Source organism: Phoxinus phoxinus (genome assembly GCF_949152265.1).
Source record: "Phoxinus phoxinus genome assembly, chromosome: 18".
Lineage (NCBI taxonomy): Eukaryota > Metazoa > Chordata > Actinopteri > Cypriniformes > Leuciscidae > Phoxinus > Phoxinus phoxinus.
The window spans coordinates 22,357,812-22,370,158 of record NC_136893.1 but is presented as its reverse complement, the minus strand read 5'-3'; the positions used below and the strand labels follow the sequence as shown (position 1 = coordinate 22,370,158).

Sequence of the window (12,347 nt, the reverse complement as noted above, 5' to 3'; positions counted from 1 at the left end):
TATATGTTTATATTTAAATCTAGTTCCTACATTATTGTTCTACATTGGCTCACTGGGTACTCTAACCTGCAATATGCCCTTTAAAGGGATAGTTCACCTCAAATAGATAATTTGGTCATCATTTACTAACCGCCATGTTGTTCCAAACCTGTATGACATTCTTTCATTTGTGGAACATAAAGAAGATACTTTGAAGAATGTTGGTAACCAAACATTGGAGCCCATTGACTTCCATTGTAGACAAAAAAATCACAAAAAGAAAATAAAGCACTGGTTCTCACTCCTCCATTGTTTGTTTCTGTGTCTTGTTAGTTATCCCTGTGTATATAAGCCCCAGTGTTTGCTGTGTTTGGTTGTCAGTTGTTGTTTGTGTATCCTCGTTGTCTTGCTCTCTTGTTCTTACTGGCTCCTCATGTCCCATGTTTTGTTTAATAAAAATACACTAAGTCCCGCACTCCTTGCCCTCTCCCTGTAACAGAACAACTGACAACCAAACACAGCAAACACTGGGGCTTATATACACAGGGATAACTAGATAACAAGAGGGGAACCAAAAGAACTACAAAAGGACTACAAAACTAGAAACAGGAAACAGGAAATAAAGCAAGCACAAACTAAACATAAAAGTCCAAATGAGAGACATGGCATTTTCTTTATCATTACTTAATAATTCGATTTTTGTTTTGTTTTCTGTCAGACAGCTGCGGGAAAAAAGCCATAAAATAATCAAGTCTTCAGAAGCTGAAACACATAGTTACTAAAATCATCGCACTCAGACTTTAAGAAGAAAGATCAACACTTACTTCAGCCATAAAAACAACAAAATGAAACACAATTGTGATATTTTCAGTTTTGATTATTGGTATGGTTGAATTGGATCATTGAAGGTCAGCAGCAAAGACATTGGATAATAAAGTAAGCTTAAATACATAGAGTACATTTGTGTTATTTAAGATATTTCATTATTGCAGGTTTGCATTTCACTGTTTTTATTCAGTCTGATGAAGACTGAATCGGTTTTTGTGCAAGTGAGATGAGTAAATGCTCACATTTAGTCTACAATAACATCATGTTGAAGGCGAGAGATAAATGAATAAGAGAGGGGGGGGGGGGGGCTTGTTGTCTTTAATGGATGTGGGTGAGATCATTTGTGGAGAGATACAGCACCCGGGACTGACCCCTGCATGTTACTACAGTAATTACACACACACACACACACACACACACACACACACACACACACACACACACACACACACACACACACACACACACACACACACACACACACACACACACACACTCACACTCACACTCACACACACAATATGCAAACTTTTTCTGTACAGTGGGAGAAACTTATACCACCATATTTTAGCTTTCATCCTCTCTCTCTCTCTCTCTCTCTCTCTCTCTCTCTCTCTCTCTCTCTCTCTCTCTCTCTCTCTCTCTCTCTCTCTCTCTCTCTCTCTCTCTCTCTCTCTCTGTGTGTTTACTGAACTGCAATCTGCTTACTGATCAAACGTCTAGGTGCAAACAGGCCGCCTCAGTTCAGATCCTCACAGGAGGTGCTGCTACACAAATCAGTGTCAGTTTAACTCTCACACACACACACACACACACACACACACACACACACACACACACACACACACACACACACACAGCTGAGACGTCCCGCTGTTTGTAGGAGAGTGTGTGTGTTCGGCTGTACTCTGTTGTTCATTACTTTCTCTCTCTGTCTTGAGTTTCTCTTCCATCCTTCATTCATTTGTTTGTTGTTTGTTTGTTTGTTTCTTTTGTTCGTCACTTATATCCATCCTTCATTTGTTTGTTTGTGCTCTTTCTTTCTTTCTTTCTTTCTTTCTTTCTTTCTTTCTTTCTTTCTTTCTTTCTTTCTTTCTTTCTTTCTTTCTTTCTTTCTTTCTTTCTTTCTTTCTTTCTTTCTTTCTTTCCACTTCCTTCTTTTCTTCATTTTGTTCTTTCCATTCTCTCTTCCATTTCATTCCTTCATGTCCTTAATTTGTTTATTCCTCCCTTTCTTCCTTCTATTCCCTTGTTCCTACCTTTTGTTCTTTCTTTCTTTACTTTATTCAAAGAAAATACCTACATTATTTTCTTCCTTCTTTCCTTTCTTCATTATTTTTTTAATTCCTTCATATCCTTTCCTTCATTTCTTCATTCCTTCTTTTACCTTTCTCTTCTGTTCATTAGTTTGTTTGTTCTTCCCATCCTTTCTTTTCTTTAATTTTCCTTCATTTGTTCCTTCCTTCCCTCCTTTTGTTCCTTCATCTTATTTATTCATTTGTTTCATCGTTGGTTAGTTCATCAATCCTAACTTTCTTTCTTCCTTCTGTTCCTTCCCCCCTTCCTTTATTTGGTCCGTCCTTCCTTTTCTTCATTTGTTCGTTCCTTCCTTACTTCCATCCTTCTGCTCCTCCGTTAGTTTTTTTCCTCCCATTCTTTTGTCCATTTGTTCCTCCCTTCCTTCTGTCAATTAATTTGCTTCTTTCATTCCTTCCTTCCTTTTTTCCTTTTCATTCAGTTGTTCTTTCCTTTCCTTCATTCATTCATCATCAAAATGCACATGAAATACAAATGCAAAAATGCAATTATAATTAAACGACTCTCCTCACACTTAATACATAAAGTAAAATCTTGGAGAACATTAATAAAATCATAAATATTCTTTTACAGTGCTGCATCGTGGCCTACAAATGAAAAAAAATACTGTTACTCTGCCAGCACTGCAATGAGAAAAGGCTTTAGATATTTTTATTCATATCTGATTTATTTGGTATCAATCTTCACTCTCTGTTTTCCAAGAATCTGAGTGTAAATGAGCCAAACTCGTCTGTCAAGGGACTGATAGTCTAACAGACATGATTTTTCAGTCATAATAACTTAATTTGGACATTTCAAGAGAAGCGCAGTCAGCTCTGAATGTCCCCATTAGCTTTAGAAATCACCCAGAGTTACAGTGTCACATTGAAGAAATGCGTTGACTGTGAAAGAGAAAGAACAGCATTAAACACATTCAATTAGTTACACATGTTAGCATGTTAACTTTGACAGCTACATGTACATAATTCATAAATGGATAAATAATGTATCCATTTATCCATTCAAAGCTAAAAACACTGTTTATAATTGGTACTGTCACATTCTAGTCGACATTTATGAAGTTTCTTTGAGTTTTCATCCACAGACGCACACTTCCCAAGTCAATACTGTCGATACAGTATCGAATGCGGCCAGTGTTGAGTACACTGGACAGTAGAGGTTAGCTCTATTGATCTGTCAGGGGAATCTGATTGGCTTATACTTTTGTGTTTATATGCGGCAGGACGTTAGATCACTATAAGCTCTTCTCTCCTATTTCAACAATCTCGAAATGGAGAGTAACAAGCTCTGTGCTCTGGACGGTGGCTGTTCTTGCCCTTTCTGGTCCCAGCCGTGGGCAGGCCGGGCCGCTTGAGTCGCGTGGCTGAATTGGGGTGAAGGTAGGCTGGCGGGGCAGGCCCATGAGGAGGCAGAGGGTAATGGTGCTTCAGCCCGGCACTGCTCCGGCATACAGAGCTGCCATACAGAGTTTCATCGAAGGTACTTTTTTTTTTTTTCTTTTTTTTTTTTTCTTACTGTTGGTTGGATGGTTTACAATGATGAATTCTTTTAATGTTTGTCCCAGAGGAAGGTTTTTTGCTTCCAATGCTCAGGAGACCTAATTTAGCTGTCCGTTATGTTTCATAATGTGTATCATGTGTCAAATTCATATCAGATGTTTCTACTGAAATTCCTTTAGGGAGAAATAAAAATAGATATTATGAGACTTAGAGAGTTATAAAGTGAATGTGGATAGTATAGCTCAGATAACTGGGTCTTTTGATGGGATCTGAATTTGAGTTGAAATTTCTGACTTTGGGAGATCTGAGCGATCTCTTCTGAAGAGATTAATACAATATTTACTTATTCTATGATTTGAAATTTTCAGTCTTCCTATTCAGCCTATGTGTTTATCATTTTGTATATTTGCATACATTTGAATATGTTGCACAGTAATGGGACTGTATTGGGTTATCACTTGATGGCTAATGTAAAATATGGGTATTGAAGCAAAGAGATCAATTGAATAATTATGGCCTGGAAACTAAGATTCTAAGATTTGATTGACAGGCGATCTGACCAATCATACTTCGCCATCCGCCATTTTGTCCGACAAAGCAGTCAGGAGAGTTAGTAGATTAACATGGGAGGATTTGAACTTGAAAAGCGAGTGTACTGACGCCTTTCCGCGGTTAAAACAACATTCCTTCTGATGTTCATTCATGTTTATTTGATGCTATAAATGAACTAGAAGGAAGAGACGATCGGTTCACGAGCCGCTTTAACTGAGACTCTACAGCGATCTGTCAGACACATTAAAGTGCCACAAAACGGTATTTATTGTTTAAATTTCTTTAAAAATGACCAAATTTGAAAGGTGAGACTTTGTTTAATATCAAAAGTAACTTGGTCTGTCCTGCCTTTTGTAAACACACAACTTATTTTTTTCAATTACGCATGAAGTTTATTTACTGAATAATCTGCAACGGGTTTTCTCACTTTTTTTAAGTTAAGACTAATGACTTTTTAAAGTTTTCTCCTGAGGACAATCACTTAAAAACAGTAAATGTGACCACACCTTTATACTGAGATCTCATTGGTGGGTTTCCTTCCTCTTGTTATTATGTGTATGATGTATTCAGTACAATAGCTCATGGAGACAGCAAATTCACAAAAGAAAGGGTTATGAGATTATACAATATTGCAGTATAATGAATAAATAGAAGGACTACTGGATCTTATAAGTGAATATTTAGTATTTGAATATTCTGATTATGCAGATGATGCTGAATATGCTAATGAGGTATGTATAAAAAAGTTTCCCGACAAGGTCAAAGTTTCCCGCCAAACTCCACAGATGTTCATTTGTTTTTGCATTCACAATTAGGTCCTCATCTCTTTTATTTTAAAACACCACAGCTACAGGAGCTAGGGAAATAAGCTCTCTCTCTACAAGGTTTGGTTTATGTGTGACGCGATGAGGCAGTCAGTGGGCATGAATAATTCATACACATCATATTAGGGCAGGAAACCGTTGCCCACCTTAGACCTGTTATGCCACTCTTATGCAAGCCACATGTGGCGGCTAAATACAGCTAGGAGCTTTTGAATGAAAGCCTTGTACTTTACATATGCCGTACATCGTATTTATTAACTTACATAACTTATAGCAAACAGCAAAGACTTGTATCGAAAGTGACTTACAAATGACGAGAAATAGCAGTGCTGCAATACAACATTTAGAGAATTTTACAGTATTACCTTATTTCTGACGTATAAATTGGTAGTACCGAAGAAAGGTATGTTACTGAGCTTCAGAGGAGATGAAAAACACAGTCATTGCTGTGGAGTTAATAACCGAAATCAACACTTTCCCCAGCGCGCAGCGTAGTTCACTTAAACGCTACCACACTGTGTAATGTCATTGCACACCGTATCGAGTTCATCCTAAACCGCTCTCTTTGTGATATGTATCATTGGAAAGACAAATTAGTTTGGGTTATTGTGAATTAACAGATTTGAAGAAGATTCACCGATTAAAGTTAAATTAGTCAATAATTGTATCCCTTTAAACTCATCTTTGATCACCAAAATGACACGTTTTTTTTTTCCTTTATTCTTTTCTCATGCCTTAAAATAGCTTGAATGTAACTCTACACCCTTGCCTCATTTAGTATACGTGGTTCTATGAATATGCAAATTAGCCCCGCCTCCACTCACTCACACCAGCTCAGAGATCCACACGTTGACGATCACATGTTGACCTGAAGGTAGTTTGTGACATCAGAAACGCCAGCGATTTCAAACCGCGTTTTTTAATCTGTCTTTGGTTCCCTGCATCTTTAAGGAGAAAATACTCAACAATGGTGTTGACTTATAAATTTGTACATGGTTTGTCTTAAAGCACATTAAAAACACCACATTAACACAAACAACATTAAAAACTTGATTTTCACCACAGGGGGACTTTAATATTTTAGGTCTTTATATATATATATATATTGTTCAGTCACGAAACTGCCCAGGCTGATGGTATTTACATGTAATCTGCAAGCAATCACATCATTACCGTATGGCACAAGCTGATTGGCCTCTGCTGATCCTACAGCCAATGAGATTGCTTGCTCAAGATTTTCAAAGTCTGGTTCAGTGTTTGCTGTAGGCTAGTCCTGCACAGTTCCCCTGAAACCCTCCACCTCCCCCAGCTCCACCTGTCTAGATCTGCTATGGAATATATGTATGTATGTCTATATAGCAAGTCCATACTTCCTCTGCAACAGCAGCAGTGTAGAAGATCTAGTTCACCAAGACCAAATACATTACCGTTGCCATATTCAATAACATGTTTTCATGATTTAAATATATTTAAAATCCTGGCTGACAACTCCAATTTTAAAGTTGCTTCCCCAACACTGATATCTTTACCTTAACAACTAGCGGAATAAATCTTTCTCAGCATGGAAGATTTATTTGAACCAACTTCCGTAGGAGTGTCGTTTTTTGGTCAGTAAATCAATGCCGTAGTGAATCATCCTTTCCTCTGTTGTTTGTTTTCCTTGTTTAATGATGTTTTCTTTCTGTTAATGGAGGCCGTCTCAGACTTGTCTTTTCAGCGGGAGATCTCCTGTTTTTCCCGTCAATCTTCCTCCGTTCCAGGTCGAACTGCTGGCTGTCGGAGCAATTTGATCTCCCACAGACTGACTGTTTGCAGTGTGGAGAGACTCATTTTAGGTTCCTGAATATGCCAGAAACTGAATAACCCTCAAGTGAAGTGAAGTTGGATATCTAATTCTAGCATTTTATTGAACCGAAAAGTTAGAAATACCAATTTGACTTCAAGTTTAAAGCTGCTTTGCCTTGGAGATTTACTGAAATGTCCAAGGTTTAACCATGTTATGTCGACTTTGTGAATCACCATGTACATGAACACACGTCGGACCTGAAGTTGCCTCTGCTTTGCTTTTGTGGGGAAAAATAATTTTCTTTTGGAGATCCTGAAGTGAAAAAAATGAGAGATGGGACTATTCACCCGGCCTACTAAGTACTAAAGCTTGTTTGTATGGATGAGAAAGTTCGACAACACATTCTTTGAGAACAACTTTATATTTTTACGGTATTTTTCTCAACATGATTGAATTGCTCTCTAGAGCTGGGTCAAGATGGAATAATTTCACGCTTCATTTCTGAGGTTCAAGACAGTGCCTGCAGGGCTTCCCCTTGGTAAATACTAACCACGGGTTGAACACCAGTTACAATCTGTTACAACACTAGCTGGAAAACATGCTGATATGGAATAGACTTATATATTGAAAAGGTCATCTCATGTTTTAATTAGCTTGTGGCTATATTTATTTAACCTGTTCATGTTAACTGTAGTTTAAAGTGCCAAAGTTTACATTTGAGGACACTCTCTTTATATGTATTTTTATATGCCTTTTCTGATGGTATCAGATAGCAATAATATTGTACATTGACACAGTATACCATTCAAAAGTTTTATTGAATTTCTTTTTCTTTTTTTATTCAGCAATGATTACTTTACTTTGATAAAAAGTGACAGTAATGTAATGCTACAAAATATTTTTATTTCAAATAAATGCTGTTATATTCATCATAGAATACTGAAAACAATTATCATGGTATCCTCAAACATATTAAGCATTGTTGATAATAATCAGAAATGTTTGTGGATCATCATATCAGAATGATTTCTGAAGGATCATGTGACACTGAAGAGTAATGATGCTGAAAATTCAGCTTTGATCACAGGAATAATTAACATTAAAAAAATAAAAAACAGAAAACAGTTATTTTAGGTTATAATAATATTTCACAATATTACTGTTTTTATTGTATTTTTGATCAAATAAATGATTTACTCAGTCTTGTGAGTAAACAAGACTTATTTCACAAACATAAAAAATAAAAACACTGAATTTATGTTTCTCATATTTTGGCATAATATAGACAAAGGGTGACAATTTGTATTTTATTCTTTTATGTTATACTTCCATTTGGATATTTCATAGTTTTAATGACATTACTATTATTCTAAAATATAAAATAGTAATAATAAAGTATTATTTGATGCAAAAAATAGCAATAATAAAGATAATAGGTGTAGAAACTTTTACATAGTGCATATTATGCAAAAAAATAATTAATTCATAATTTGTTAAAGTGTTCTTTTTTCATGTTAAGTATTTATTTTAGTTTTCTGTCCAGTTCTTTAAGAGGAAAGTGCTGTTTTTGAAGGGATGAAGGTAGTGCAAGTGCCTTAGATGCCAACTTGGTTGATAGGTGAAGAAGTCATGGAGCCTCTGGGAAAGTTCATTCAGCTCGTAAGAAGGAGTTTCTTCTTTAGGAAGGAAACAGTTTTTCCAAAAGAGCTGTGGTAATTTACATTGGGCTTTGGCGGATATGACCTTCCCACAAGCCACACCAAACCACAGGGTAATTGCTTGCTAATGACTGTTAAAAAAGAAAGGAAATGTCAAATGAAGTTTGGAAACTTTCATGATTAATCTTCTTCCGCGGTGGCAGGAGAAGATCTAAGCCATTCCATCAATCACATCCGCCAGGAGAGTGACTCTTTTTTCAGGGTCGAAAGCATTTGCCATTGGATCCCAGCTCTCTCTCTCTCTCTTTGCATTTTCTTAACGGTCCTTGCTCCTGTTTCCATCTCTCTCTCTTTCTTTGTCTTCTATTACATGTATCTAAGCGGTTTAGTGCCTTGCATCAGCACTCAAAGAGCTTTGTACATCTCCCTCCCAGAATATTTAATGAAAATATTCAGACTTTTGTCCACATTTGACCTCTCCTTTCTGTCTCCTCCCCTCCCCTCTTCTGATGGTGGTGTCGAGAACGCCTTTTGTCTTCTTCACACTGAAGGACATGAGCACTTATTTGAAGATCAATTTCACATTCTGAAGGGTCAGAAATAATCTTGCTTCCTAATATTACACCAGACTGTCTCCATGGCATTATCTACACAATAGTCTTAAAGACAAAGAGACACAGTGACTTATTTTAACGATCTGAAACGCAAGTATCAAACGTGAAACGCAAGTAACTTCGTGGACGGATCCCGGTGCAAATCTAAAATGTGTTGGTCTGAAGTAGCTTCATTATTCATAGGTGTGGTTTGGGCGTAACGTGAAATAAACCAATCAGAGCGTCCTCTCACATTCCCTTTAAGAGCCGGCGCGCTTGTTCCATGGCGGATCGCTATTATAACGGCGGATTTGCCAGCGCACGCCAGAAGCGGTTCACAGCCGAGGAGACCGACGTTCTCGTCAGGGCCGTAAAACACAGAGAAGTGACATTGTATGGGGATGGGAGAAACCCACCCAAATTAGCTTCGGTTAAACTGGCGTATAATAATTTGGGTAAATGTGTAAGCTAGATTTCTTTTTTCACATCTTCATGGACACAACAATGATTTCCCTCGTGTGTTAATATGTTTCCTTGTAATAATGTATGATTTGCAAAAATGAAAACTGCTGCGTCTGTTTAGATTAGAGAATCAAAGTGCGCGTTGTTCACACGCTACATAATGGCCAAGCACGCGCCCTTAAAATAGCATATGACTAACGTGCAATGCGCCACTGTCTTTAGACTGGGTTTTTACTGGTCTGTGGCGGGATTGTTTTCTGAAATTGCTAAATAGCACCAGGGAGCGTTTGCGCCGGATCACGCCTCCTCTTTTCGCTGAACCGCCCCCCCGAGCGCAAGTTCATTCCCTAATTTACTGACGTGCGTCTGTGGAGGGAAAAGTCCGCTGTGCGCGGGTGCAAAATAGGAATGACACATGCGTCGGTGTAGAAAGTCAATTGCGCTGGGTGCAAGATAGGGCCCACAGTGTCATTGTATAAATGTCATCAGTTGTCCAGAGAATGCCTCATCTGACTTATTTCTTGGTAAAGATTTGCCAAAATCAACAATGTGATCTTGATATTGCATGTATTTGCAAACCTATAGTTCAAACTGCATATTCCAGGAAACACAGGTTATTATTTGTATATTCAGAATATATTTATAAATCGAATGTGAATGGCTGAAAGTGTATTAGTGGTGGGAATTAGTGGTTGCACCAGTAGTGTCGACAAGGAACTGTCTTGTCGACTGTCATTGCATCAATCACTCAACCAAATAGTCTAAAAATACTGATTAATTTTTGGTCATCGCATATTAGCGTACTACTCTTACTTTTTCTACCATTAAAGGATATGGTAAAAATGCTAAGATTGGTATGCTAGTATGCGTTTCTGAATTCATTGGTTTAGTTGCCCCCTATTCCCTCAGTGTCTGAATTCACTCACTCATTTTCATTCACTCATTCAGTGGACTATTTCAGTGGAGTAATGTTGGAAATATTGAATGAGGTGATTTTAAATACAGCCAGCGTGTGTTCATGGGGGCGAGTCATTGAATTATTCTTTTAACCGATTCATTTAAAAACAGTGATTCATTCCAGAACACAACTGCCTAAGACTGTTTCAGATCAGTCACAATCCGGGTAATTTTCACCTACTGCTTTATGAATACTAAGATTTCAGACATACTATTCTTTTGGTGTACTGTTTTTCGCCTACTATATAGGGATGTAAGCATCTTCAGACGCAGCCAGTGGCTCCTTCTGGGATACCAAGTGGAAGTTCGTATTCTCTGATTGAAATGCTGACACAGAGACACTACCCATTTGGACAGATGGGTAGATTGTGCAGGATATCCAGAGAAAATATCATTCTTAGCCGCAAGATGCTGTCAGTCTTTAACCACGCCCCTTTCTTTGACTGATGGGATGTGTTTCTTATCCATCTCAGTGTGTAGAGAGCTCTAATTTTTGTCTCCCACGGATTTGATTGGCAGTAATAAGCCTTCGGCTTTCGTTTCCTGACTGCCCAAGAGAGAGAGAGAGAGAACAGTGAGAAAAGCAGACACAGGAAACGCATCACTGAACCCTGACTAACTGCTCCACGATCCCTCTTTCCCATCACCCCATGATTACACTATGAACTTGACCTGCCCTTTGGGATGGTTTTGATAGGTGGAAACACTTTTGTTTTAGCTGTCAGCATCTTCTATCCGGGTTTTCCCAGAGTTTCCATTTTCCCACAGTCGGTTTCATAGTACTTCGGTTAACACAGAGGTACCGGCGACTGCAGCACTGTTTGAAACACAATGGGCTCGAGCTCTTCACGCAACGAGACTCTATGCAAAGAGCTTTGAGACCAGCTTAACCAGACAAACAAAACCTTTTCCAAGCTGTGCACGGCTACCTCAGCCCTTTGTGAGTTTCTGTGAATGGCCATTAATGTATTATTTACAGTCTTTCCTCGCTTTTGATCTCTCGCTCCCCCTTTCTCTTCCTCACTGACTTGTTTTTTAATCTCTTACATGCTGATATGCGCTGGTATCATCTTTTACCCTTCATTAAATATTTTGTACTTACCAAGTGCTCTCGTAGCACTGATCACATTAGCTATGCTGGAAATAAAAAAGAGCTTACATAAGAAAGCCAACTGGGAGAGGTAGATACACAGAAAGAGAGAGAGAGAGATAGCCAGGGGTCAGAAAAAGAAAAAGAAAAAGAAAGACCAACGGCCTTTACAAGCACATCTGTAGTTTTTTTTTTTTTTTGCAGTTGTGTGTTTGGATAAAGCAGCTCAGGAGTGTGAACTGCAGAAAGGGAAAAGTGAGAGAATGAACTATATTCTGAATAGTATGCTACTTTACTACTTGTGCTATTTCTGCAAAATGAAGCTTTTATTTAAACTGAAGGAAATTTCTATTAAGCAAGCAACTTTGGTAACACTTTATTTCACAGTGTCAACGTTACATACTGTGTGTAACATGTACCTACTGTAGTAATAACAGTAAATTATGCATAATTACATACAACTAACACCAACCCTCCTCTCAAAAATAAATATGCAGACCCTTCATAGATATGACACGTTTAAATTTCATGTACTTTAATTAAACATATCTAAATACCGGTAGGAGTAATACATATATTTAATGAGTCTAACATCAAATATTTAAATAGTGTCATCTATGAAATTTATTTAAGTTTGATCAACTCAATTTAGTTTGATTTAGGAAAGAGGAGTGCCTTCTGCCTATTTAAGTGCATATTGTTCATTAATAATACTCAGTACATAAATGTATAATTACACTGTGACAAGGATGTGACATAAAGTGTTACCGGTTCTTATTTTTTATTACCAATAAAGTCGTCA

General features: G+C 37.6%; 1 protein-coding gene across 5 annotated transcripts in view; it reads left to right on the top strand.

Annotated features, from left to right (window-relative positions):
* The window catches only part of samd10b (sterile alpha motif domain containing 10b), a 103,214-nt gene that overhangs the window by 38,561 nt on the left and 52,306 nt on the right, over positions 1-12,347 (top strand). The window contains exon 1 of one of the 5 annotated variants that reach the window (XM_079588011.1): positions 3,377-3,603. The exons of the other annotated variants lie outside the window; for them this stretch is intronic. Coding sequence (XP_079444137.1) covers positions 3,525-3,603 — 79 coding nt within the window. The 5' untranslated portion in view covers positions 3,377-3,524. Of the gene's footprint in view, positions 1-3,376; positions 3,604-12,347 lie in introns of those variants that run through there. 5 annotated transcript variants of the gene reach the window in all.